Raw genomic sequence first — 27,605 nt, forward strand, 5'->3', positions numbered from 1 at the left:
GGAGAAGTGAGTTCCTGGCAGGAGCCAAGGGCCAGACATGCCCTGGCCCAGGTGCCAGGGATGCTGCTCACGTGGAGGAAGGGATGAGATGTGGTTCTGCTGTCGCTCCCACATCTGTATTTGCTCCTGGCAGGAGACACTGCTGGCTGCTCTCCTCAACCCCAGGGCAGGCAGAATTAATGCTCACTGATGATTTCCTGCCCCTCAGAGAGGAAATCATGTCATGAGCTCACATATCTTCCTGTTTCACCAGTGTTTTTCTCTGAGGGGCAGTGGGGGTGAGTGAATTCTGCTCAATGCAGCCCTGGAGCCAAGCAGAGGGCTCTGCCTGCAGCAGGACCACCCTGTCCCCCTGGCTCCAGCTCTCCTCTGCCTCACCTGGTGCTGCTGTGAGGCTGTGTCAGTGCTGCAAGGTCTCAGTGCTGCTGGGATCCATTCGGAGCTGCTCAGATCCCACACACTCAGCCTGCTGCCCATCCCTCCCCTTTCCATTCTGTTCACCCACTGGTGCTCCAGCCCTGCCCTCCTGCTCCACAGCCCCATTCTCTGCTTCCTCCCCCCCTCCCTTTCTGAGATAACAATCACAAAGTCCTTAGGTGGTGAGATAACCATGGGAAAATGCCTGAAAAACGGCTTTGGTGAAAAAGCGGGTTTTTTACCCCTTTGAATTGCTACTGAAGTCCAGCTTAGGCTCGTTCAAGGCTGAGCTGGTTGGCTTCTCCTGGGAAGGGGATAAAGGAGATGATCTTGCTCAGTGGGGGATGGAGCCCTGGGCACCACCAGCTTTGGGTCTGGCTTTGCCCTAGGTATGAGTTCATCACAGGCTCTGAGCTGCACAAGCTCATAAGCTCATTACACTGGGGGAGTTGTAAGTGGTGAACAGGCCACACAGCTGGGATTTCCTCCCCTTCCTTCCCATCTTAGCAGGAGGAAAAGTCCTGTGTGGTTGCATTGTTTTTTTCCTGTGAAAAGCTGTCTCTTGTTCCTGGGCTGCCTGAAAGGGCTGGACCATGATAGACCTGAGTGGCCTCTTGTAGCTCTGTCCCCACAGAGCTGGCACCAGGCAAAGCCAGCTCCTCTCTTTACTCGCAGGGTGTTTGGGATTAAAGGTGGAAATCCATCAGTATAAAAGCCAGTAAAGTGGCTGCCAGGGCGAGGGAAACCCCCAGATTTATGGGTGACTGGCTGCTTTAAAAACCCTCAGGGCATCACCTCAGCCTTTGTTGGATTCCTTGGATTTCTGATCTCCCCAGCTTCTCCCCATCTCGGGTCACTTCAGCTGAACGGGATCAAAATGCCTTGAGGTTCAAAGATTCACAGATTGGCACAGATCACAGCAGAGAGATGTCGTGGACTTTGTTGTAAAAGATGATCCAGAGGCTCTGTTGAGGCAGCCCGGGAACGAGGGGAATTTCACAGGGAAGCGCCAGACGAGTCCCCGGAGCAGCTTCAAAAATCACAGCTCTGCTGAAGCATCACTCTCAGGCACGGCTTCCTGCGAGAAAAATAACTTACCTAGAGATAGCTTTACTCATTTCTCTTCCAAATATTCCACCTTCGCTTCTCTGGGGTGTTTGGGTTTTTCTGCCTGGGAGATGCTGTGGTATTTTCCGAGGTGACCGGCAGGGACAGTGCGATCCCGGCACAGAGCTCCTGGTTGGAAAGCCGCTTTTCTTCCCGATTTAGGCAGAGGGTATAGCTCTGGGCTTTGCCGTGCGATTTTCATCTGGATTCCCTGCGCTCCCTGTGTGCATTTGGGTTTAGATCCATCGTGGATCTTCCTGCCTGAGCTCTGGCAAACCATGAACTCTCTCCTTTACCTGCTGCCTGCCTTCTCGGCGAGGTGATAGCGTGTGCAGGAGAGCTCCAGCATCATCCCTGCATCCCTGCAGGCAGCGATGCTCCTCCTGCCTCCCCCTTTTCCACCCATTACAACCGTGCCGCTCTTCCCTTAACACAACGCACAGAGGAAAACGGAGTTACAGAGGAAAACAGGAAGCATTTTGTGGCGATCCAAGCTGTTTCCTGGGGTGGAATTACAGTGTGGAGGTTTCCAGTTGTGGGAGGGTGGCTGGGGAGATGCACGGACTCGCTGTTGGGGATCTCTCCCCATCTTCTCCACAAGTGCCAGCAGGGATTTGCAGGGATGCAGGCTCTCCTGTGGAACGAGAAGGAGGTGTCTCGGCCTGATTGGTGTTTCCTGCTGGGAAGCTAAGCCCTGGAAAGATTAGCAGTGGGATCTGGGGAAAAATAGCTCTGCTGAGAGAGTGGGAGTGGAGTTGGGAGGGGAAGGATAAGGAGCGCTGATTTGCGTTTGTTGTTAGGAAAATTTAGTGGGTTTATTGTTATGTTACACAAAGGAGCAGCTGGGGCAATAATTCAAACTTATGGCTGTCCCGTGGGCTTCTTGTGTGACTTTCTCCTTGTGCAAACAGCGACAGGCACGAAGCTGCCACTGCCCGTGAGCGCAGCTCTGCCAGGAGAGCAGAGCCAGCCCCACTTCCACATCCAAAATGCAGTAAAATGCTTGAAAGGTGTTTCTCAAAGCCTTCCAGGTGATGTCTCCTATCCAGCTGTCACCAAAGCCATTTTCTGAGTGACTCTGCCAGAGTTAAGGTCCACCCAGAGCAGGGAATGTGCTCCTGGCTGGGGGGCTGGTCTTGGTGACCTTTAGAGGTCCCTTCCCACCCAAATCGGCCTGTGATTCCATCACTGGCATCACTGAGCTCAGGCAGGAGCTCTCTGGTCTCTCCTCTTTGCAGGAGAGACCTGGTGGGCACCAGGTTGCCCAGAGCAGTTGTGGCTGTCCCTGGATCTCTGGAAGTGCCCTAGACCAGGTTGGACAGGGCTTGGAGCAGCCTGGGATGGTGGAAGGTGTCCCTGCCCATGGCAGGGGTGGAATGAGAGGGGCTTTAAGGTCCTTCCCAACCCATTCCAGTCTGTGATTCTGTGATCCCCTGTGACCAGCACTGGATGTGATACCCCATGGGCAGACCCAGCCCCCTGAGACAAAGACAATCACAATGAATATTAGACAGTTCCAGATGATTTTTTTCTGGTTTGCAACACTTCAGCTTTGCTGTTTTCTCGAGAGTTATTCCTGATTCTCACAGAAGCTCGTGGGAGCAGATTCAGCCCACAGAAAGTGGAGTTTTCTTAGTTGCACCTATTTTCCCTTGTGTTTCTGGCACCACATCTTTGTTTATGTTGTATTTTCAAAGAAAACAATGCAGGTTACAGAAAACACAAAACAGTGATACCAATTTCTGAGAAATCAAGCACTGATCTGACCTGGTTTCTAGGTACTTTTATAAGTACTATCTATTCTCGAATGTTCAAATTGGCAGGCAAAGGGTTAGTCTTTAAAACACTGTCTGATTGATTGATAGTAAATATAAAGTGTGAAGATTGCTGGGCTGTGGCAGAACTGTTGACTGCAGAGGATTAGAGTTGCTCAGCCCCAGGGATGCATAAAACTGGCACACACTGCTGCTGGAGTTTTGCTCGAAAAGAAAAGAGTCCCCAAAATTAATACAGGTTTGCCAGGACCTGAAATGAAAAGGGTTTTGTTTGACTGGGCTGTTAACAGCGCCTTGTAACCCAAATATCACAGGCTTGTGCAATTCCATGATAATCCCAATTAAACTGACCAGAAGCAGCGCTGAAGCATCCTGGGCTCCCAGCAGAAATTTCCACACACTCCATCCTCTCTTCTGTCAGGCCCAGGAGCAGTGGCAGCCAGGTTGGAAGGTGTTTTTTTAACCAAGCCTGTGGTTTGTATTCCTGATTCCCAGAGGAGATTTCTGGGCTGGTGAACTTTCCAAAGGGGCATCTCCTACAGGAACAGTCCATGGCACATTTTGAGGGGCTCTTTTGTGCCAAGGGGCACTCCTAGGCACTGGGCAGGGAAGATGCTCACATTTTCAGAGCTCTGGGTTTTGTAAGACTCAAACTTCAGCTCTCTGGTTTACATTGAGGCAAGATGGTAACGAAGAGCTCCATAGGGGAGGTGGTGCCTGGAGAGCTCAGAAAAATCAGCATCGGTTCAGTGAAGGTTTTGCTAATTTGGTTCTGGGCTCCCCGTCCATCCCAGTTCAGCTCAGAAAATCAGCAGTTTCACTGATTTGGTTCTGAGTTCCCAGTCCAGCACATGAACTCTGTTATTTAACAGCAAAATTTATTCCTGCTTCCCAAAGAGTTCCAACAACCGTGTTCAGACGAAGTGAACTCACGGAGCAAGGGGAGAAAGCTGAAATCCAGCTGGGATTGGGGTGTGAGCCTCCTCCTGCTTTCCAGGATGGATGGAAGCATTTCTGTGGGCTCATCCCTGGGGGGTTCAGAGCCCTGACTCCTCCTGGGGCTGCTGTGGGTGCCTTCAGACAGCCTCAGGGGGGCATTCAGAGCACTGGTCTGAATTTTGAGGCTTGGCTTTCTAAGAGAAGACCCCTGGCATTTTCTGGTCCTTGGAGGTGCTGCCAGTCAGGCACCATTTAAGTAAGTGAGAGGAATTAGGGATTTGTCTTTAGAAACAAGCTGTGGATCTGCTGGTAGATAAAACTACCACTGAGAGATAAAAGAAACAATGGGAATGATTCCACTGATTGATGAATGGAAGAAAAGATATTTGACTTTACAAACAAACTGTAGGGTTTGGTGATGAGTGAAATTGGATAATAAAAGATGAAAGAGCAATAGGGAAAAACTATGAATTCTATAAGAATTAAAAATTAAAAGTGGGGGTTATACATTAGAGAGGAATCTCAGGTATCAGGTGTTCTGGGAAGTCTGTGCCTCTCAGGTACCTCAGCCCATGGGGAAAGAGAGAGGGAAATGTGGGATTGAAAGGAGGCTGCATACTCCAAAAAAATCGAGATATCCTAGGGGAATGCCCCATGGGCTCTCCCTTTATTCGAATAAAGCAAAAAGGGCTCCTCTGTCTCCTTTTTGGACACAAACCTCTGGTGTTTGTGGATTAATTTTCCTGACACAAGGAAGGGAAGAGCTGCAGGCTGCTCAGGAAGCACCAGCACTGAGCTGATCACACCTCTCCTTCTCACCTCACCTCACCTGCTTCAGTTTCCCACATTTTGGTGCCTGTGGCAGCATTTCTCTGGCTGCTGGGCAGGGCAAGGGGGTGGCAGATGAGGATCAGGAGCCACTGCCTCTCTCTCAAGGGCCTCTCCAACATCAAGGAGTCATTTCAAAGGCAGGGCTGGTGTCGTCCCCGTGCTGACGAGAGGCAAGAAGATCCCTCACACGTGTTCTGGTTTTGGAAAGATGCTGTCCCTGGGAACAGTCGATATTTCAAACATTTGATCCCTGCAGTTCCACATGGGCTTGAGCAGAGCAATTTGTGTGAAGGTTTTTCTCTGTTGCTTTATTCTCCTAATGAGGGTTTTCAGCTGAGTTGTGTGTGTTCTTTTATCTTTTCTGCTCTTTCACTTATGATTTTGTTCTTGTGGGGTGGTTGTTTTGTTTGTTTGGTTTTTTTCCTTTGAGTTAAATCTTTCCCTCTCTCATCTCTCAGGAAAAGCTGTAAAAAAAATTAAGGTGGGGAAAAAAAAAAGGAAAATTTACTGGAACTGGTTCATGGTGAGATGCCAAGAATCTGAAAATTACCCTCTCAGACGGTTTGTATGAATTCCCTGATGCAGCAATGATAAATCCTTATTAAAGAGGATAACATAAGGAGATTTTTATGCTGTAGAGAAACTCCAGGGTGCAAACAGTGAGGAAGCCCATCTCCCACTTGTTCATGATCCCTGGAAGTGTCCAAGGGGAGGTTGGACAGGGCTCAGAGCATCCTGGGATAGTGAAAGGTGTTCCCCTAATGAGAGGGGGTGGAATGAGGCAAAATTTAACATCCCTCCAACCCAAACCCATCTGGAATTCTGTGATTCCGTGATCACTTTGGAAATGCAGGTGTGACAGCACTGACAGCAGCCCTAAAGGGGTGACATTACATTGAACAAAGGGCATGGAGGGGCAGCCAGGTGAGTCCCAGGTGCTGTGGGCAGTGTCTCTGCCCTGGCAGCTGCCCTAAACCTCTGCACTTCCCTGCTTGCTGCAGCTCCCTCAGGTCCAGCCCTGGGAGCACCAGGCAGACAGGAATTTAAATGCAGCAGTTTTTGGCCTCTGCCCATGCCAAGGAGCCTGAGGATTCACCTGTGTCACCCTGTGACGAGTGAGGGGCTCCTTCCCTCCCCACCCCAAGTGCAGCTCATGCCCTGCCCCAGCAGCAGGGCAGGGAACGTGTGCCAAACTCCAGTCCTTAACATTGATGTGCTATTTCCGAGAACCCTGAGCTCCCCCTCTCTTCTGCTCTTCTTTATTCATGCACCAAGCTGCATTGCTGGGCTGGAGTGGGAAAAAACACTCCAAAAACACTCGGCTTGTGAGCTTGTGCCTCATTACAGGGCTTGAGCCGAGCCGGAGCTGTAGCTATGGAAACTCCCCTTTCTTTTTTTTTCCTTTTTTTTTCTTTTTTTTTTTTTTTTCTTTTTTTTTGAGAACAGCAACGTATGTGTCTTTGGAGATCCCAGGCAGGGCTGCCTGCAGCACCCAGGGAGTCCCCTGGTGTCACACAGCAGCAGCAGGAGCTGGAAACACAGACCCAGATCTGTGTCCCCAGGGCAGAGGAGAGGGACTGAGGAGGAAAAAGTGGGTTGTATGGAAAGCCAGATCCCAGGACAGCTCAGGGATGTTGGGGGGAACAGTGTGATGCTGATGGAGATGTCACCAGCTGCCAGACACCCACCCACAGCTGGCAGGGGTCTGCAGGGACAGATGGGTGCTACTGCATGTGTTGCTGGCTGAGTTTAGGGTGTCCCTGATGCTCTCAGGGTATTTTATTTTATTTTATTTTATTTTATTTTATTTTATTTTATTTAAGAGCTCCCTAGATCCCAGCCTGGATCCATGTCTCTTGAGCAAAGGGAAGCAGGATGTGCAGCTTTCAAAGATTTAATCTGCTGAGGCACTTCCCATCCCACGGGAGCTGTTCACACCCCTTGGAAATGCAGAGCTGTTGGATTTACTGCTTACTGGCAATGTTCAGTGAACGTGCCCTTCCTCCCCAGCCTGATTGATGGCTCAGCAGCAGCTCGGGATCGATGGCTCCTTCACCTCCCGGGATATCTGTGGGGTCAGCGGGTCAGTGTGGGGTTCATCCTTCCCACACTCTGCTGGAGGGGTGGCTGGAGCCTGGAGCTGCTCCCAGCTCCCTGCTCACCCAGTGCCTGGCCAGGTGGAAGCCACCTAATCTGGGAATGGGCTGGAATTTAATGGATTTCAGGCAATCCAGCTTCAAAAGCAGAGCCCTGACCAACTTCCCTGTTGGAAAAATGAGTGTTGGAGTGGCAACACTTTCCCTGTCAGGCATGGCACTGCCAAAGCCAGAGAGCCAGAGGTCCTGGGATGAGCCAGAGATCTTGGGATAAAACAGAGATCCTGGGATGAGCCAGAGATCCTGGGATGAGTCAGAGGTCATGGGATGAGCCAGGGATCCTGGGATAAAACAGGGATCCTGGGATAAAACAGGGATCCTGGGATAAAACAGAGATCCTGGGATGAGCCAGAGGTCCTGGGATGAGCCAGGGCTGTATCCCAGCTGTGCAGGGAGGTTGAAGGTGCAGCTGGGGCAGGCTGCTGGCACAGTGTGCCCGGGCAGGGCTCTCTGTGCCTTTGGGAGTGCCTGAAGCAGAAGCCAAAAGGTGCAAACACGAGCTCTGAAGCATGCAGGGCTTCTCTCAGCACAGGCCTGGATGGCAGCAGAGGTGGCTCAGTCCATGATTTCCCATAAGGATGATTCTCCAGTGGTTCTCCATGCAGAGGCTGTGACAGGTCCAGGGTCACTGGCAGGAGTCACAGGGAGAGCTGCTGCATCTGCTGCTCTGTGTGGCCATCAGAGGGTACCAGGACCTTGCTGTCCCTCTGTGCAGTGTCCCTGGCCTGTCAATCCTTCTTCCCAGGATCCTTGTGGATAGGGGTGCTGATCCCATCCCAGCTGCTGTGCTGATGCCCCCGAGAGCAGGAGGCAGCTTCAGCTCCCAGCCAGGGCTGTCATCAGCTGAGAGCTCTCCTGGTGACTCTGTGTGAGTGTTTTCCATCCTCATGGCCCAGCAGCCCTGTCTGAGCCATGAAACCCCATTCTTGAAGCATTTCCTGGGAGATGGGACAGCAGGAATGTTGGTGTGAGCCATTGGTGTCAGGCACCAGCTCCCACAGAGCTCTTGGAGCAGCAGCTTCTGGTGTTCAGCGTGAGGAGCTTTCAAAACCCACGTGAATGGAGCAATTCTGGAAAGAGTCGCTCTTTCAGAAGAGCAAATTCCTTTTTTTTTTTTCCACTTTTGGTGCATTGGTTCAGCAGCATTTTCTGACAATTAAGGCTTTTTGATCTCTCTGGCTGTGCCTTTCCGGGGGGCTGCAGTGAGCTCTGCTGTGAGATGGTGGAGAGCGAGCACTGCCTGTTGGGTGAATGCAGCAGGAAAAAGCCCTCATCAGGAGTAAGGTTTATATTTGGCTCTCAAAGAGCTTTTCAGGTTGGCTAAGGAACATTTCCAGCCTGCAAAACTGCCTTGATGGGAGAAGAGCCTGGGCTGGGCAGTGGGTGCTCTCCACTCCCTGACCTTTTCCCCACTCAGCAGCAATTGCAGCACTTTGTCTCAATCTGCTAATTCCTAAATCTGCTCTCTCTAATGCTTAATATCTTAAAATGCCTAAGCCATAACTCAAGAGGTGATTAAATGATGCAGGGTGGAAAGACAGCATATCTTTCTTTTTATCTTTTTTCTTTTTTTTTTCCCCTAAGGAGTTTAGACTGCATATATGTGTTTGAGATTATGGCCTGCTTCCCAGCTGATGGATGGAAATAATTCCTGGTTCTTAAGCAGAGTGGGATTATTTGGGCAGTGAAAGGTGGGACTGGGGGTTGATAAAACCCTCTGGAGTGGTTTGACAGCAGTTCTGAAATGAAGACAGAGCCTGGCTGGTTGTGAGCTCCCACTGTGGCAGCTCAGACCTGGGGACGAGTGTATCACTGCTGCACCAGTCCCTTGGGCTTTTTGGATTTACCTGTCCTGGACTGATGCCAGCGTAGGGTTGGTGTGCCGGGGTGGTGCACTGGTGGGCAGCTCGCTGGCCTCCCTCTGGATGTCTCCAGAATCCCTGCCATTGCCACCAGCACCTCTCTCAGTGTCACCAGCATTCCTCTCCGTGTTACCAGCGCCCCTGTGGATGCTTTCCTGAAAGGATGCTTTCCTGAAAGGATGCTTTCCTGAAAGGATGCTTTCCTGTGGCCGTTCATTTTCACAGAGGGGCAGAGCAGAGCAGGCACCTCATCAATGCTGAAGTGTCCACAGTCACCTTCCCCAGCCTCTTTGGAATGAGGACAGCAGCACATTCAGGATGGCCCCTGAAGGGGGCATTCCCAAGGGCAGCATCCAGGTGATTCAGCGATTCCCCTCATCCCTCCCCAGCAGCACAGCCTCGCTCCATGGAGCATCTGCAGTCATTAAAATTCCTGCCTGGCATTGTGCTTAGTAAGCCTTCACGCCACTTTGATGAGCTGTGCAAATATTATTTCTGTGAGGCGTGATTTGCTTGTGCTAAATGCCATTAGTGCCTCATTACTGCAGAACACACATTTCCTCCTGCTGGATGGGCAACCCCTGGATCCAAGGAAACCTTCTGAAGTGTGCTGGAAATTCAAAGAGCTAACCTCTGCTTTAAAAACTGGTGGGAGAGGATCCCTGATTCTGCCACGAACTTCTGCTCTTCTTTATTAAGCTTCAGGAAACACCACCGTTTGAAGTGGTTCTTGCTGTAGGATGCATCTGGAATAGCCTGAGCCTCCTCTGCTGGGTTTTGTTGTCAGTGAGCTGCTGTCACACAGGAATCCAGCCTGGCTGCTCTGGCAGGTTGTGGGGATCACACCTGATGAACTTTAAAGGTCCCTGACCCAAAATACAGTTCTGTGACAGGGACACCTGCAAAGGTGTGTATATAGTGTGTCCTTGGTATTTGGAAAAAGCTTATACAACAAGGAGTTGTTGGACTGACATGTGATATTTAACAAAACACTTTTCATTATAATATTTGAGGGGTTAATTCTCTGTAATACCATTTTTATATGTGGTTATGTTGAATTATAATAGGAGCAGACAGAAGGAGCAGCTCAGTGTGACCCATTTCCCACTTCAGCACTGCTCTGGGGGCACTGGGGGAGATTTTCTGGCTGCAAAGGGCTGAGCTAAGAATGGGCAGAAAGCAGAGGAACAGTCCATGGTCCCTCCAGCCCTCTGGGGGAGTTAATTGTGAGTTCTGATTGATGCAGACACGGGGGATACATCCCTAAAACAGCCCAGTGCTCATCTGTGTGATCCTGATGTACCTCCAGCCTTGGCTCTCCCTGTCAGGGCACTAAAACCTTTCTTGAGCACGGTGTTGTCCTGCCCTCAGCCATTCCCAGGTGTCCCCTGAGCTCTGGCCAAGCCTGGGGGTGGCTGGGATCCTGTTCTGCAGAGCTGAGCACTATTCCAGCTATGTCCTGGCTGATAAATAATTGATCAGGCACTGGGGATAGTTTCCCTTTCCTATTTGTGCTTTCTGCTCTGGACATCAGTGGGAGCTGAAGCATGAGGAGCTCTGCCAGCTGCAGGAGGGCTGGGGTGGAGTTTGTGGGGGTCTCTCACAGGAGTCTGAGCTGGGGGTTACCCCTGTACCAGGGACAGTGACCTCTGTAGTTGGCTTGAAGTCAGGTAAAGGCTCTAAGGCCACCAGAAGGGGACGGGTGGGTGTGGAATATTTTGTTCTCTGCTCTGTTTGCTGTTCAAAACCCATGACAATATTACAGGCATCTCCCAGCTGGTGGAGCCCTTTCTGATGTGCCACAGGCTGACAAAATACCTTTTTTTTCCAGGGATCACCAACAGTGGTACCTTTCAGGGTAGGGAAAGCCCCTCCTGAGTGCAGAGCTGCTCTGCCAAGGGCGTTGTCTGAGCAGAGATGGGATGAGCACAGTCCTGGTGGATGCAGGTGGGAATATGGGACTGCTGGGATCCCTGAGCCATCTCCAGCACCCAGGAGGACCCATCTGCTGTGGATGAGCCTGGGAGTTTGTGAGTAGCACTCTCCCAGAAGGGCACAACAGAGGGTAAAGTGCCCTCTGCTCATAAAATATTCAAAACCCCGTTGGAGAACAGAGAGCCTGGAGATGGGATTTCCCACAGGGACAGCACTGGGGCTGGGATGGGCAAGCAGGGAACGATAAGATGTTGAGGAGTGCCCAGGTGGCCTTGTCAAAGCCAGGGGTCTGCAGTGACCCAGCCCCCACTTGCCTTTCCCCAGCCCACCCACAGCCCAGCCTGGCACAGAACATCAGCCCCCAGGCCAGGAATTCTGCATCAGGAGGGGACAGGGAGCACACAGGGCTGAAGCAGGCCCTCTAGTTAAAGTGCTTTTCATATGGAAAGCCACGTTCTTGCCTGTGCTTCTGGCAGCTGCCCTGTCCGCTGGCTCCAGCGATGCAAAGTCTTCTGCTGGCACCTTGCCCAGCCATTCCCAGAGCCCAACTCTTATTCATTGACTGGGTAGGATTACAGGAACTGGGGGAAATGCACGTGGAAGGCTGGATTTGCCACCAAACTGGTGTTGGCTCCTGGTTTTTTTTTTTTTTTTTTTGCTGCTTTCCCACCTCCCAGGCCGGTGGCAGTGGCTTTCCTTCACACCCGTGCTCTCTGGTGTTTACCTCTGGGCACAGCTGTGGCACTTAGGGAGCTCCAGGGTGGCAGCAGAGCAGGGTACGCCAGGCTTAGCCTGAACTTTCTAGCCTGGACAGTTTATTACAGTGGGATTTCTTGTTATTCTGATTCAAGGTCCTGAATGCTGTCTGTACCCAACTCCAGGACAGAAAGCAGCCAGGCACAGTGCCTTAGGGCAGTGGCACCTTGGACAGCCAGCATTGCTCGCTTGCTCTCCTGATGCCCTGGATCATGCTGAGCTCTTTTTCTTCCTTCCGAGGCAGGGCCTGATCAGCAGTGTCAGCATCAGGATCCGTGGCACACGGATGAGCTGGGAAGGGGCTGCATTGTCCCCCCAGGGCAAGACCTGCAGTGCTCCTGTCCCTGCACCACACAGGGTCAGGCTCTTGCTGCCCCCCAATACACCCAGTTTCCACACAAAACTTCAATCTCCCCAACCTCACCATCTCCCCCTGAGGTCTCTCCCTTGGGTCTTTGCCCTGGAGTGACCAACGAGTTGGTCCCCCCCCCCCCCCCCCAGCCCAGGTGAGGGGCAGCCTGGGGGCTGTGCCAGGGTCACTCCCCTCTTGGGGGCCCTTCCCTGGTGCTGGAGGACACCCACACACAGCAGCACTCGGCGCAGAAACAACTTGTGCAAGCGCAGAGCAGGGCCAGGGATGTGCAGAGCAGAGCCAAGACAGGCAGGATGGTGTCACTTCAGGACACAGCACTGGCCTCCCCTGCTCCCTGGGAAGGGTAGGATGGATGTTTCTCCTTTTTTTTCTCCATTCCTTTCTCCATCTTGGCTGTTTGGAAGCATGGGGCAGAGCTGAGCCCTGCCCAAACTGTGGACGAGGGGCAGGGTCTCATGCTGAGGTTTGAGCAGGGGGTGTTTGTGCCTGTGTTTATCCCTGGGTGTTCATTAGGGTGGGCTCTCAGCTCCTGCCTGCTCCAGTGCTGGGCTCCGGGCGGGATCAATCCTGCCAGCACTCTGTCTGTGCTGCCAGCTGGAATTTTGTACCCAGTCTGGATGTTTTGTCTCAATCTCCAGCTCCTGGAGACAGGTGAATAAGGGTAATTCCCACATTTCATATTGAATAGAGGGCTGTGCTGCCTCTGGCTGCAGAGGAAGCTGCTCCCAGGGCTGCTGAACAGAGAGACAAGTTTGGGATACAGCTTTTTGCATGTAAGACACGATCTTCTTGTGCAGGCACAGCTTCAGTAGGACCAGCATTCCATTTTTTTTAACCACTTGCCATGGCAGCACTTTCCAGCTGGTGCAAAACTCTTTGGAGTGACTTTGTCACCTTGCAGATGGGAGTTGGGGTGGGATGGGACAGCTGAAAGCCTCATTTATTTAATTGTCTTGAAGATTATTCTTAATACCTGCAAACCCTAGAAGCTGGCTTAACTGAGTGCTTAGAGGAACCTTGGAGCAGCCTCCTTTTCCATCCCCAGGTCTCCTTCTCTCCCCAGCTTCAGCAGATAGGGTCAGGCCAGTGCACACGAGCCCTCCAGCCTCTGGACCTGGAGCTCAGTTTTGGGAGCTGGGTATTTTCTGGAGCCTTGGGCTGGGCTGAGCTCAGCCCCCCCAGCTGCTCGGAAGCCTTCCTCCCACGCCTGGCTCCCAAGAGGCAGAGGCTGCACAGAGCCAGGCACAGCTGTGAGCAGCCTCTCCCTGTCCCGGGCACCCGCGGTGGTCCAGGGGCCGTGTTCAAGATGCTGGGGAGATGAAAATAGGATGATTTCTCATCCCAATCCTTCTCTTCCCATTCTCTGTTGTTCATGAGAAGATTTCCTCCTGGGGAAGGAAGGGCAGCTCCTCATGGCAGTGCCCAAGGGAAGACAGGAGCAGAAGCTGAGGAAGACCCAGCCCTCAGTGAACAGTTCAGCCTCAAAAAATCCACATCCTCAGCCGTGGCAGGGACGTGCAAAAGCAGGCAGGTGCCACAGGGTTGTGTCTAAAACCAAACAGCTCCTGCAGGACCTGCATCTGGGAATTGTGAAAGGGTTTTGGTTCGTAGCAGCACAGCCTTTTTTCACTCTGAGAAAGGAGAAGTCTTGCATCAAGCCCTGTGTACTCCAGTAACCCCAGGGCCACCATCCCCTGTCACCCCATGGCACGGGGGGACCACAATCCTACAGCAAAGGGCTGCTGGGCTGTGTGGAGTTATATCTCCCTGCAGCCCCTTCCTGCTGTCTGGCAGGGATGGAAGATGTACTGGGGGATGAATTTGGATGGCTTCAGACATCCTTGGTAGCTGGAGGGCTCCTAATGCTGGAAGAAGGAGCTGGGGTCTCCCAGGACTGAACCTCCTGTGCCTACAGTCCTCAGACCAGGGCTCCCACAAACATTCTCCAAGACCACAGCAGAGCTGCAAAGCACTTCATTTTACCAGGATATTTATTGCTAACTATATGAATCTGGGAGCCTGTGGAGCGTGAAATTAGGAACAAATGTAAAAAGGAGGTCTAGACAGGAATTGTTCAGCTTATGGGCCTCTGAATGCTCTGCTTTCCTCCCCCTTTGCACGCTGGAGGGTTTAAAGCTTCCAGGTATGCAGCTTTAATCAGAGAAGTATGTTTGGGGAGGGGAAAAGGGAGAAATGCAAATGGTGCAGCTCCGGAGGGAGCAGTGGCTACGATGCCACGTCTGGCTGGGCGCGGCTGGACAGGAACCATGGAAATTGGCTCAGTGCAACCCTGGCTTGTGCCCCGGGGCTTTAATTAATGGGTGGAAAATCGGGAGAGCCCTCCCTGGCAGAGCTCTGCCTGCCAACTCCCATCTTGGGCCGGCGGGGAGATGCTGATGCTCTGTGATGGGTGCAGCGCCCGTGCCCGAGAGCCTGCAGGGTTGAGTGGACACCCCAGAACCAGGCTCCTGTCCCAACCCTGCACCCCCTGCCCTTGGCTTTGAGGCAGCGTGGGGATGGCAATTGGAAGCAGCAAAGGACCCAGGGATGGGCATTTCCAGCAGGCACCTGGGCCAGCCAGGCGTCTTCATCCCTCTTTAAACAGCAGTCAAAGTTTCTAAATCACTGACCCATCGTTTGCAAACCCTTCCCATGGCTGTGTTGCCCCCCCTGAGCCTCCTCAGAGCATTTTTCCCGAGGAACGAGGGCAGGATTTGGCCCGGCTCTTGCTGGTGTGAGAAACCCTGGATAAATTCCCTTCCCTTCTCCCGAGCTGCTCAGCAGCAACATAAAACGTGACGCTGCTTTATCCATTCAACACTCACCCAACTTTAGCAGGACATTAAGTGCCTGAAAATATGGCACGGATTTGTTTTCTTTGGAAGCAGGTTAAATCCCTGACAGATACAGTTGCTTTTCCTCGGGTGCTGAAGTAATTTGGGGCTTGGGGTGGCTGGTTTTTGGTTTAACCTGATAGCAGGAGCTGGGAGCCAGCTTTGTTAAAGCACTTGTAGAGTAGGTGGTCAGGGTATGATTTCTCCTTTAATTTATGTCGCTCCTACTGTTTCCAGCCTGAACTAAAAGGTTGCTGGAGCTTTATTTGTGCCAGTTTTAGTGGCACTGTCTCGTAGGTGCTGGCAGGTGTGAGCAGGCAGGTACCATGTCTCCCCAGCATCCTTCCTGGGACAAAAAACTGTCTTATCCTGGGAGGGGGGGAGAGGAAGAACATTCAAGGGAGGGATGCTGAGAGGAAGTCCCGTGCTGCTGATGCAGGGTTTGTGCTGTGCATGGTACACAACATCTGCCCTTTGGGTGAGCCAGACTGGGACAGGGACAGGGACAGGGACAGGGACAGGGACAGGGACAGGGACAGGGACAGGGACAGGAACCTTCTGCTGCTCCCAGTACTGTGCCAGCTCCCAAGGGGATTCCAGAGAGAGGAGGTACCCCAAAACACAAGCAAATTGGCCAAGCTGAGCCACAACATCTCTGTGATGTCCAGTGCCCTCTTTCCCAGCCACAAGTCAACTGGGGCTGTCGAACATCATCCTGGGGTCCCCCCACAGCCCTCCCAAAACTGTGGCTTGGCCGTGGTGAAGTGGAGGATCCTGGTGCCTTGGATGCATCCTGCTCTCAGGGAGGGCAGCACCCTGCTCCTTGCAGTCCTTAAAGGCTCCCTTAGCAGCTCCACATTATTCCAAATTAAAATACCACATTGTTTTCATGGGGAAAATGGATTACAGGCTCAGAGAAAAATGAGTGCAGATCAGAAATCCTTATTGCAAGGCTCCTTCTCCTGTCACTGAACATTTCTGCCACCAGGCAGGAGCTGGGAGACTGCCCTTGGTGCCTGGTAGAACAGAGGGATGGGACCCCAGAGCTGCTTCTCACTCAATCTCTCACCCACTGAATGAAGTTTTTTTAACCCTTGCACCTGCAAGGTGGCATTTTTTTGGGGATGGGGACTCCCTGGTGACTTTCCACAGGTGCCCTGTGCAGGGGCCTGGCTTTATCCTGCCATTCAGAACCCTCCTGATTTTTAGCCCACTTCAAAGCAGGGGTAAGAAGAGAGTTTGGGGTTCTCCAGCCCAGCCCCTCACACCATGTACTCAATTTTTCAGGCTGTTAATGGAGAAGAGGGCGGATGACAGCCGGGACCGTGGTCATCACAGGTGGAATATTAGCGACTGTCATTCTACTCTGTATCATCGCCGTCCTCTGCTACTGTAGGCTCCAGGTAAGGCTGGGGGATGCTGCAGCGGGGTGGGCTGATGGGCTGGGAGCTTTTGGGGGTGCCAGCTGAGCCCCTCCTGTTTCAGTACTACTGCTGCAAGAAGGATGAATCCGAGGAGGACGAGGAGGAGCCCGACTTCGCCGTGCACTCCCACATCCCTCCGCTGCACTGCAACCGCAACGTAGTGCTGACCAACGGCCCCTCCATCTACTCCTCATCCCCCTTCGCCAAAAAAGCAGCCCAGAGCCGGCCCAGCTGCCCCAGCTGCACTCCCTATGAGCCCCCAACCTCTTTCCTTCAAGAGCCCCCAACCTCTTTCCTTCAAGAACCCCCAACCTCTTTCCTTCAAGAACCCCCAACCTCCTTCCTCCAAGAGCCTCCCACCTCCTTCCTCCAGGAGCCCCCCACCTTCTTCCTGCAAGAGCCCCCCGAGGATCTGCACAACGGGGGTGACAGGGTGAGCTACAAGACGGTGAGCCAGGAGGATTTGGCACTGCCTGTGTCCAACCTGCAGGCTCTCAACCCCAACCGGCTCTCGGCCATGCGGGAAGCGTTCTCCCGCAGCCGCAGCATCAGCACCGATGTGTGAGGTGTGAGGTGTGAGGTGTGAGGTGCCGCCTGCCCACCCACCCCTCAGCATCCCCTCAGGGTTTTGGACAGCGGGAAGGGCTGGTTGGAATTGGTGGCGGAGTTTTGAAAAGGGAAAAAAAGCAAAAAAAACAAAACAAAACAAAACAAAAAAGTGAATGTATTTCTATGGGCTGGCGGTAAAAAGGGGGAGCAGAACAACACCAAATGAGGAGCACGGGGTGCAGCTGGAAAGGGAGGTTTCCCAGTGCTGTGTTGCTTTGCTTTTTTTTCTTTTATAAAGAGGATTTTGATACTGAGCATCCTTTTCTACGGAGGATTTTCCCCTCCTCAGCATTCGGCCGGGGGATGATGAGCAAATGATGGGGCTCATGGGTGGCAGAAAATGGCTTGTGCTGCAGGTCAGCAGCAGCTGCTGGCATAACCTGGGGGCCCCAGGGTGCACTCACGTGCTCGCACACCCCAAAATGTCCTCTAGCAAAGCAAGGCTGTCACTGCCCACCCTTCTAGCACCCTGTGCTGTGCTGCTCCCTTCTGTAGCCACGGGAGTGTCTGTAGGTGTGGAGGTGAGTGAGCACAGCCCTGCACCATTCCCAGCCCATCCCATTCTTCCAGCCAGGCGTTCATTCCCGGGTACAGCCAGGCACAATCCCCTCAGGGTTAGCATGGTGGCTGGGTCTGGCCCTGGAGCCCCCAGAGTGGCCTCGTGGATACCCTGAAGGAGCTGGGCTGGGGGTGCAAGACCACTGCATTACTCAGCTATGGAAATAACACACAGCACACTTTGGGATGGAGGAATGTGGATAGTCAGCATCCCTGCCCCAGGTAATGCCATACACAACTTGTGACTGAGGGCTCTGTGGCACTGTGTGTGTGCTCACCACTTGCATGCACAGTTTTACATACATTTATTTGTTTGGGAGGGGTTTTTTAAAACAAAAATCTAAGAAAAAAAAGACACTTTCCCCCCATCTGGGATAGTGTCAAAACGCTTTTAAATTTACTCAAAACTTCCAATTTGCATCTTCCATTGAGCCATTTCCCATGGCCGGGCAGCTTGGCTGTGGCACCAGCTCTGTCCCATGCTTGATCCAGCAGGGACATCCCTGCAGAGCAGCAGGCACAGAGCTGGTCCCTGAGCGTGTCCCTGTGCACCAGGTGTGCTGCACAGGAGCCCTGGGGGTTACTCAGAGATTTAGGAGAGGAATTGCAGCACTGAGGGGACTCCTGCTCTGGTTTCTCCTGGCTGTCTCCACTCCTCCATTCCCACCTCACCACACTCCATGTGGCAGAACATCCTGTTTCTCCTGGACTGGGCATTATTCAGGTTAAAAGCATCACCTGGGGATGGCTGGTGAGGATGGACTGGCTGCACAGAGACTCTGACAGCCTCAGTGCTGTGCTCCAGGGGGATTTTCCCTTTTTAAAAGATGTTCTGGGAAGAAGCAGCCGTGGCTCCAGCCCCCTGGGCTCATGGACACTGTTTGCAGCCCAGCTGGGTATTTTACTTAGAACCACGAGGGCTTTTAATTCCACAGGAAACCTTTTGAAGTACAAGTCAGTCTTTGCAAATGAGTATCTTGATTTTTCTGGGGGGGGGTTCTGTTTGGGGTGGGGAGGGCTGGGGTTTGTTTCATACGTGTTTAATATTCCAGGCTCGGTCCCTGTGGTCCAGCACAATCCCTCTGCTCCTGAGGGATGCAGCCACTACAGACCATGCTCCCATGTACAGTTCTCACTGGGGTTTGTTTCCATGCCTTGAGCCCTTCTTTTCCTGTTTTTCGTGATTTCTCCTACCAACCTTCCTTTCCTCCTTTTTTTTCCTTGTTCCTTTCCCTTGTAGCTTGGAAATTCAGCAAACGGTTGGCTTTCCCTCACCTGGTGATCTGTTGTACAGAACTTTGGGAATCTCACAAGGGGGAGGGGGAAAGTCAAAAAAGAAAAAAAAAATAAATTACTTTGACATGGGTTTTGAGGTTTGTTTTTAATTTTTTGCCCCTGCATCTGCAAATTTAGGGTGGTGTTTGCGAAGTGCTCGGGAGCTCCCTGCTGCTGTGGGAGGGTTGCAACAGCACTTGGGGTGCACACAGAAGTTTGGGAGATGCTAAAGAGCCTTTGGCTCAGTGTCCGGGGTGGGGAGGGGGGGGTCACACCAGTAAAAATACAGAGCAATAACCCCTTGGGAACTCAGAAAGGCCATTTTCTAACTGGCACCATATGAAATCTCTTTGCTCCCAAACCCCTGAGGAGCTTCAGGGCTGCAGCTTCTAAAGCCACAGAACCCCAAAGGGCCCCCCAAAAGTCCCCAAATCCCCCCAATGTTGGGACTTTTCTTTGCATCACTGTCCAAGGAGCTGTGATTTGCCTGATTTGAAGCTGCTGTGCCTCCCCTGGGCACCAGCATATCCCCAGTCCCAATTCCAGTGTTCCCATCACTCCACTACAAACTGGAGAATAAAACAAAATACCACCATAAATATGACAACTTTATTAAAATATACATATGAGTACAAATTAATGATTATGTGGATAAAGGTCACTGTCTGTAAACAAATATATTAAAAAAGAGCACGTCTTTTTTGTGATATAAAGTGCAGTTATGTTTCCATATTATATACAATATGTCAGCATCGGGGGAGGGGGTGTTGTAAGGACTATGAAACTAACATTTGATTATAAGATAAAATTCTCAGAAAAAGTATACACCTACATATTACAAAAAAGGGCTCGAGTTCATTTAACAAACGAGGATCAGCTTCCCACCACGTTAATTCAGCTAACGAGAGCGTGCAGGTGTCGGGATAAATCAGGAGAGAGGCACCAACCCCATTTTGTGAAGGGTAACTTGCACTTCCCAGAGTTCACACCAACCCCAACCTTGCACCGAGGGAAGAAACCAAAGGACAAGACCTTGGGTGTAGCTGGATTTTAGGGAGGGCAATCAAATATACACGACTTTATGTACAGCTCTGATCCCAGGGGGGCTCCCCACATCCAGCGGTGCCATCCCTCTGCTCAGGACCAGGAGAGGAGTTCTGCTTCGGTGGGGACACAAAAACCAGGCCAAAAGCATCCTTGTCAGCAGCTGTGGGATGTGTGGAGCCCTGGCTGGGGCAGCCCTGCCCTAGGAGTGGGGTGCACGGCAGGAGCGGCAGCAGGCTTTGCTGTAGTACCAGTGGCTGCACAGGTTCACCTTGATGGCCAAGGCACAGTTGGTTCCTGCCTGGTCCTGGCAGCTGTCGTCTGGAGGAGAGAAAACACAAGGCATGGCATGGAAAAGAAAAAGAAAATAAACAGTTGTTTCCCCCCCCCCCCCCCACGCAGCTCTAAACAGCACAGGGTGAGCAACAACATCGTCCCAGCTGTGGCTGCCACCTCCATGACATCCCCTGGAAAACACCATGGAGCTTCTCCATAAATATTGTCAACCTGGACAAAAGCATGAGCAGGTTGATCTGTTCCTTCACACCTGGCTGGGCTTGGGGAGTCTCATTTGGTCCCAACCCTGAAGTTCAATGTCTTTGCTGTAAAACAGAACTGCCCAGGGACTGCTGGAGTCACCAAGGCACTGAGCTGTCCCCAAGTCAAGGGCTTCCCCTGGTAGGATTCACAATTTCTGTCCCAAAGAAGCTATTTGAGAAAGGGAACAGGAATCCAGATGTGTCACATCCAGAGTTTGGGGCAAGTAAGATGCTGGAGAAAGGGATGAGGCCAGAGGCTGCTTCAGCACTCTCGCAGCTCCTTTCAGTGCAATATTCTGCTTCAAACCCATTGGATTTGTACTTTTGTGTATATATATTGCTTAAAATCCATAGGATACATGAAACCAGGCTGCTCCCAGGGCAAAGTGGCCACAAGGCAACTCCCAAGCTCCATGCACCATCCCAGTTCCCAAGGGAATGTGCAGCCCAGAGCACCCAGAGCTGAGCCAGGAACTGGCCCTAAATGTGTCTCCCATTTTCATGCTTTTCTCCCACACTGTCCTTATTCCCAAATCCTATTAAAAGATTAGAACTGCGTGTTTGCTAAAGATCACAGGGACTCTGAGCAAGCAGACGAGTCAGATAACGAGATAGTTACAAATCCCACAGGACACCCAAAGACCAAAAATCATTAAAATAATGGCACAGACAGAACTTCCTCAGCTCTAGCTGGAATCTTACAGAAGCAGCACCCAAATCAGCTCTCCAAAGGTCCCTTTTATCTTCAGGTCAGAGCATGATTCTTTTAGCTCTCCTCTTAATTTATCTGCAGAAAGAGCTGGTGTACAGCCCCCCATTACTTGGGCACAGAGGGAGAGCTGTCCCTATACATCCTGCCTGGGATGATTATCCAAATGGGGGCAGTGGAAGGTAAGATGCTGGTGGTGCTGCTTGGAGGGATCCATGGAAAATCGAGGCCGTGGGGGCACTGGGGCTCACCTGGGGGCTCTGTGGGGCAGGGCTGCAGGTCACAGGTCTGTTTGCCCACGGGCTTCACCAGCGGGTCACAGCCCCGCACGATGTCCTTGCCTTGGTAGCACTTCACATCCCTCATCCTCACGCCGATCCCGCAGGTTTTTGTGCACTGAGGGACAGAGAGAGGGGGTGAGGCAACACCCTACCATCCCTGGGGACTGTTCTGAGCCAGGATCTGCTCATTAGGGCAGGAGGAGAATGTCACATCCCAATGCCACACCGCTGTCCCCTTGCTCTGACTTTGCGGACAGCACCATCAGCTTCTGCCCAGGGATAAGTGGATGTGGTCCCATCCCCTGGCACTGACATCCCTCCTGGCACATCCTCCCTCCTCCTGCTGCCCTTCACAAGGGACCACAAACAAGCTGGCCCAGTCCAGGTGATGCTGTGTAGGACATGGGTGGCTGTGGAACCCCCAGAGCAGCAGGAGTGGGGTTGTGGGGTCTCTGTGCATTCATAGGGGGGTTGTGGAGCCACTGCTGGGCCCAGCACTCACTGCCTGCTGATCCTTCATGGATCTGGGATTACAGCAGGGTTGCTTTGGCTAATTATAAGGTTTGCAAGACTGAAAATGAGGCTCCTGGAGCTCAGATCAGGGAGGTTACATCCAGGAGGGCTTGCAGGAATCCCATGCTCGCTTGGCTTGGACCCTTGGCCACTGAACCCTGGCTGCCTTTTGGGTTCTGCAGAGTGATGGGGCATCCCATCACAGCATCCCCAAAATTCTGCATCCCTGAGTCAGGCACCTTATAGGCTCCATGCACAACCCCGCCACACTCCTAGGCACCAGAGGAAAAAAAGATAAAGAAAAGAATAAAGCTCCAGCTGGCCCCAAAACACCCCTTCTCAGTGCTGTTCTCCCTGAGCACAGACAGCCCCAGCTGCACCATGGCAGGTCAGGCTCTCTGCAGCAAAAACACCCAGGGCATTCCCTCAGGAAGCTGCAGAGACTCCCCCATCTCCTGGGGGGGTTCTGCAGGCAGCGTGATCCTTGGGGCAGCACAGCTTTGGGGCTCCTTCCCTGCTCACCTCGGACCAGGGGGTCGTGTACCACTTGAAGCAGGGCCTCTCGAAGCACGTGCTCTCCTCCACGGGCTTCTTGGCCACATCACAGTCAGCGGGGCTGCGGGTCTTGATCTTGCCATTGACAATCTCCAGGCAGAGCACGATCCTCTTCTTCACGCCCCGGCCACACGTTGTGTTGCACTGCAGAGTAATGAGCAGGGCCAGCTGAGTCCTGCACACCCCATCCCTACACCTCTAGGGCACCCCAAATCTCAGGAGCTGCACTTCCCCACTCCCAGTCCTGCACATCCCAAATCTCAGGAGCTGCATTTACCCACTCCCAGTCCTGCACATCCCAAATCTCAGGAGCTGCATTTACCCACTCCCAGTCCTGCACACCCCAAATCTCAGGAGCTGCATTTACCCACTCCCAGTCCTGCACACCCCAAATCTCAGGAGCTGCATTTACCCACTCCCAGTCCTGCACACCCCAAGTCTCAGGAGCTGCATTCCCCACTCCCAGTCCTGCACACCCCAAGTCTCAGGAGCTGCATTTACCCACTCCCAGTCCTGCACACACTATCCCTATCTCTCTAGGGCACCCCAAATCTCAGGAGCTGCACTTACCCGCTCCCAGTCCTGTGCCAGCCAGTGAGAGGGGCAGTTCTTGTCCCCGCAGGGGTGGATGGCCAGGGGTTTGGTGTCCAGGTTGCACTGGGACTCGGGCACCACGCGCCCGTCGCTGGTTTTGCAGTACACGTGCCGGATCATCCTGCCCTGGCCGCAGCCGCCGCTGCACTGCAACCACAGCGGGCACTCAGCACCAGGGATCCATCCCTGACCCATCCCACAGCAGGGACAGAGCCCCCGCAGGGCTCAGCTGCCTCCCCACACTCGCCTTCCCCAAATTTCAGAGGGATTTTTGGGGCTCAGCTTAAAACAGCTGCAGGGAAGCTCAGGGGTTCCTTCCTGCAGCCAACAGAGATTTCCTCATCACGGAATCCCACATTGGGTTGGGAGGGACCTTGAAAATCATCTTGTTCCAACCTCCTGCCATGGGCAGGGACACCTTGCGCTATCCCAGCTTTTTCCAAACCATGTCCAACCTGGCCTTGAGCACTCCCAGGGATGGGACATCCAAAATTTCTCTGGTCAACCTGTGCCAGGGCCACAGCCCAAACAGCCAGCACCTCTCAGAACAAAAGGGGAAAAGGGGAAGCACCGTGAGCAGGGAACCCCGGGGTGGTTCCCAAAGAGGCCATGGCAAAGGGGACCAAAAAGTGGCTGCAAATATTCAGCCCCCAGTGCCCGGAGCAGCCGGTGCTCCCCGGCGCTCCCGTGGTTGCTCTTGCAGAGATCTCGGTGTTTCCTAGCACTGCTGCTGCCATGGAAACTACTTATTTTTAGCTGATGTGAACGTATCAAAACCTGGGTAAAAATAGCTTGGGATGGAGGGGGTCTCTGGAGCAGAATTGTGCAGGAAGGGGAAAAGCCAGGGGGAAGGAAAAAAAAAAAAGAGAGAGAGCAAAAGAGAATAGAAAATAAGGAGGAAAGAAATAATAGGGAAAGGGAGGAAAGAGAAAAGGTAAAGGGAGGAAATAAAGGGAAAAGAGTTAAAAGGTTCGGTTTCTGGGCATGGAGCATCAGCATTGCCAAGGAATGTTGTGCAGCAGACAGACAAGAGGATTTTGACACCCACTAAGGCCCTCGGCCAGGTCTCTCAGGGTTTAACCCCTGCTGTACCACATCCCCCACAGCACAGAAGCCTCGAGGAGAGCCCAGGGGGTAGCAACAGGATCCACTGGGCTGCTGGATCACCCCCAGTGCCCGAGCCGGGGCGACTCAGGGTGACAGCGCTGGCAGAGCTGACAATTATTTGGGGTCAACTCCCAGCACAGGCTTCCTGCAGGTTTGTTGGAGCAGGGATGATGAGCCCAACCCCAAAACCCCCAATACCAGGGACAAAAGCCAGGCTGTGGAGGGGCACGCTGGCCACTCAGGCAGGGTCTCACCGGTCCCCAGTCGGACACTGTCCACTGCCGGTCACACGGTGGTCCCGTGCAGTTCTTCTCAGCCAAGGGTCGGGCGCTGGCATCGCAGAGTTTCTCCTCCTCGGAGCAGCGGATGTCCCTTGTCACCACGCTGCGCTCCCCGCAGCGAGCCGAGCACTGCCGGGAGAGGGGACAGGGACACAGCGTCAACCGGAGCCACCGCAGCTGCCGCCATCCCGCTTGGGTTTCCCCCATCCCATGTTTTAACACAAAACTCTAAAAGCACACACTGAAAATGCACAAATGATTTCCCCAAACCCCCTCAACAGCTCCAGCAGGAGGCTTCGTCTCCTCTCTCCTGTGCCCAGGTGCTGTGCTGTCCTACAGGTGATGCCAAAAGGGGGAAATTCAAGGCTCCAGGAATGCCTGCTCAGAGCTGAGCAGTTTTAGCTGTCACTTGGAGACAGGGTGAGATCTCCCTCGCCTCCTTGCCAGGAACAGCCAGCTCCTTTCCACCTCTTGGAGAACATTTCCCCCTCTGACTGCACAACTGAGATTTTTATGCTGTGGATAAATTTGGCACCGTGCAGCCCAGTGACATTATTTAGAACTGGATTTGAGTTACTACAGTCTCACATACACATTACATTTGCTCCATGCATAACGTAAAGCAGGGAAAAGTGTCAACAGCACAGGGCCCAGACACACCGTGCCGAGATGTTAATCCTCAGAGCCCTGAAATGTGCTTTTTTTAATGCCTATTTCCCCAGCCAACTTGGCACCCCACCTCAGATGGGATCCAAAGGAGATTAGCTTTGCTGCTGGCTAAGAACAATCTACTCCAGCACTGTCTCAAGCAATCTGTCCCTGACAAATGCTGGAGGAGAATACAGATTTCTGTAAAATAAACCACTCCAGTTTGCTACACTGGACAAACTAATGCTCCACCACGTGCTCAGGGAGCTCCTCTCTACCAGCTGGGAAAGTCAAAACATCCTGCACCACCAGGGAATGCACCAGCCCCTCTGTCAGCTCCAGGGAAATGATGCACACCAGCTTGCAGGGGAATAGAGACATTTAAATTATGAGTAAGAAGAGTTTTTGGGAGCTTCCCAGGAAGAAGAGTCATATTCCTCATGATGCAAACCATGGGGCAGGTTGGCACCCATGGAGAGCTCGGCTCAGAGCTCATCTGCTCTTGCTTAGATGAGGTCTGTGCTTGATTTGGGAAGAGGCACCCCGAGGAAGCAGCACTGGTTTGGTTGTTTCCATGAGTTTGTGTTTGGAAGGGATGTGCTGGAGCACTGTCCATGCTTGGAGAGGGATTCAGGGGTGCAAACCCTCTGCACAGGTTTTTCCCAAGCAAGACAATGAGCTGGAACAGGGACAGCACTGTGCCTGTCCAAACCATCTCCCAGTGGCTTTGGGGACTGGCTTAAGGCACAGCTAGGGAAAGGTTTCATTCTGCACATGGTCCAGAGGAGCTGGAAGTGAGGAAGGGACATTTATAGGGAGGTAATCCATGTGAGTGGGGATCATCTTTCTGGCGTGCTGGGTTTGAAGAGACTGCCAAGGAAATACTGATGGGGGGATCTGAGCTGTGGGCTCCTGCCCTACCTGTGAGTGACCAATGGCAGGGGCCTCTCAACCTAAACAGAAGCTAGGGCTTCATTTAGGGGGAAAAATATTGATCCACATGCAGTGACTACAACCAGTGCATCCTGAGAGGCTGTGGATGGCTACGAATTGCTGGAACCCTGAAGCCTGGGAGTTCTGAACTTTCTGACACTGACCCTCAGAAGAGCACTGCTTTTGACCTGAGGCCTTGGAGAAGGCTTCCAGGTTGGTGGAGTGATGGAGTTAAAATCACAGGTGTGTAATTTAAATAGAAGTGTGTAATATAATGTGGTGAAGAGTTTGGAATTTAGGGTTTTCAGAATATAGTAATAGGTATGGGACAAAACAGAGGTTCTTAGGCATTGTCTCTTCTTCCTTCTTGTTCCTTCTTAGTTTTAGATAGTAGTTTTTTAATTAGATAGAAAGTCCCGCAGTGCGGGTCACACATACTTGGTTATTGGGTCAAAAGCATAAATAATATAAATGTTAGTTTTGTTGAATAGTTAGCCTTTAAAAGACCTTATAACTACCTAGATACACCTCCATTTTCTCACTTTTAGCTTGCTAGCTAGAAGTGACCAAGAACTCTCTGTCCTACAGATAAAAAGGAACAAACAACTGAGCCTGAATGCAAAATTCCATCTCGTTCGCGCATCAATCCTAAAGGCAAAAAGAAAAAAAAAAAAAGAGAACAAGGAAACAAGCCGCTAATAAAGCGATGCTAACGAGGGGTGAGGATAACTCACCTCAGACCACTCAGACATCTCCCACTGGGGCCCGCAGGCGGGGTTCTTGCAGACCTTGCGCTCGTCGGGCCGGGCGATGTCGGCGGACTCGCACAGGTCGCTGTACACGGAGCTGTCGAAGCCTGGTGAGATCATCTTCCAGCAGCGCACGATGCGGAACTGGAACCCCTCCCCGCAGGTCCGAGAGCACTCGCTCCAGCTGCTCGTCTCCCACCTGGGTGTAGTGATTGCGTCAAGAGAGACACCACGGGCTTCATCACCTGTCCTTTATTAAAAACTTTTCATGGCTTCTTTCAGTGGGCTTCTCTCAAGCAACTCTTGACTCCTTTTCTTAGAGGTAGCTCCATACTGCACTGACTCCTTCTCTCTTCTCTGCAAGTTTCCTTTTTCCTTCTGCATGGCTGGCATAACCCCCAAGCTTGTTACACAGCATCTTCTTACCTTGTCTGTCCCTTGCACCACTTCATGTCCCTTCCTCCTCACAGCACAGCCAGCAGGCTCCAGCCCAAGTTGCAGCAACCCCCCCGGTCTCAAGCTCCAACTCCATTCACCCCTCTTGACTAGCTGACCCACTCTTTTATAACACCCACCCTCAGTGGGCAGGCAAGGCTGTGTCCAGTTCTTGGTAATCAGTACAGCCATAATTCACTGAGCAAAGTTGCCTCCTGCACTATCCCTACAAACCATCTTCCCACACCTGGGCAGGGAGCAGAGCCCATCACCCAGCTGGAGCATCCCATGGGAAAGCCCTGCCTGGCCCTGGCTGCAGGAGATGCTGCAGTGAGTGAGCTGCAGCCAGGCTGCCAACTCGTGAGA

General features: G+C 52.4%; 2 protein-coding genes across 2 annotated transcripts in view; one reads left to right on the forward strand and one right to left on the reverse strand.

Annotated features, from left to right (window-relative positions):
* The first annotated feature begins 16,295 nt into the window (after nucleotides 1-16,295).
* Nucleotides 16,296-16,974, forward strand: FAM163B (family with sequence similarity 163 member B). The gene is made up of 3 exons (XM_062505878.1): nucleotides 16,296-16,388; nucleotides 16,471-16,694; nucleotides 16,806-16,974. The coding sequence occupies exons 1-3, from the start codon at nucleotides 16,296-16,298 to the stop codon at nucleotides 16,972-16,974; spliced, it is 486 nt and encodes a 161-aa protein (XP_062361862.1).
* Nucleotides 16,975-20,097: 3,123 nt separating this feature from the next.
* ADAMTSL2 (ADAMTS like 2) overlaps nucleotides 20,098-27,605 on the reverse strand; it is a 28,066-nt gene continuing 20,558 nt past the window's right edge. The window contains 6 exon segments of the mRNA XM_062505716.1: nucleotides 20,098-20,216; nucleotides 21,395-21,539; nucleotides 22,460-22,636; nucleotides 23,063-23,233; nucleotides 24,448-24,603; nucleotides 26,790-27,003. Coding sequence (XP_062361700.1) covers nucleotides 20,098-20,216; nucleotides 21,395-21,539; nucleotides 22,460-22,636; nucleotides 23,063-23,233; nucleotides 24,448-24,603; nucleotides 26,790-27,003 — 982 coding nt within the window.

Source organism: Cinclus cinclus, chromosome 19 (assembly GCF_963662255.1).
Source record: "Cinclus cinclus chromosome 19, bCinCin1.1, whole genome shotgun sequence".
NCBI lineage: Eukaryota > Metazoa > Chordata > Aves > Passeriformes > Cinclidae > Cinclus > Cinclus cinclus.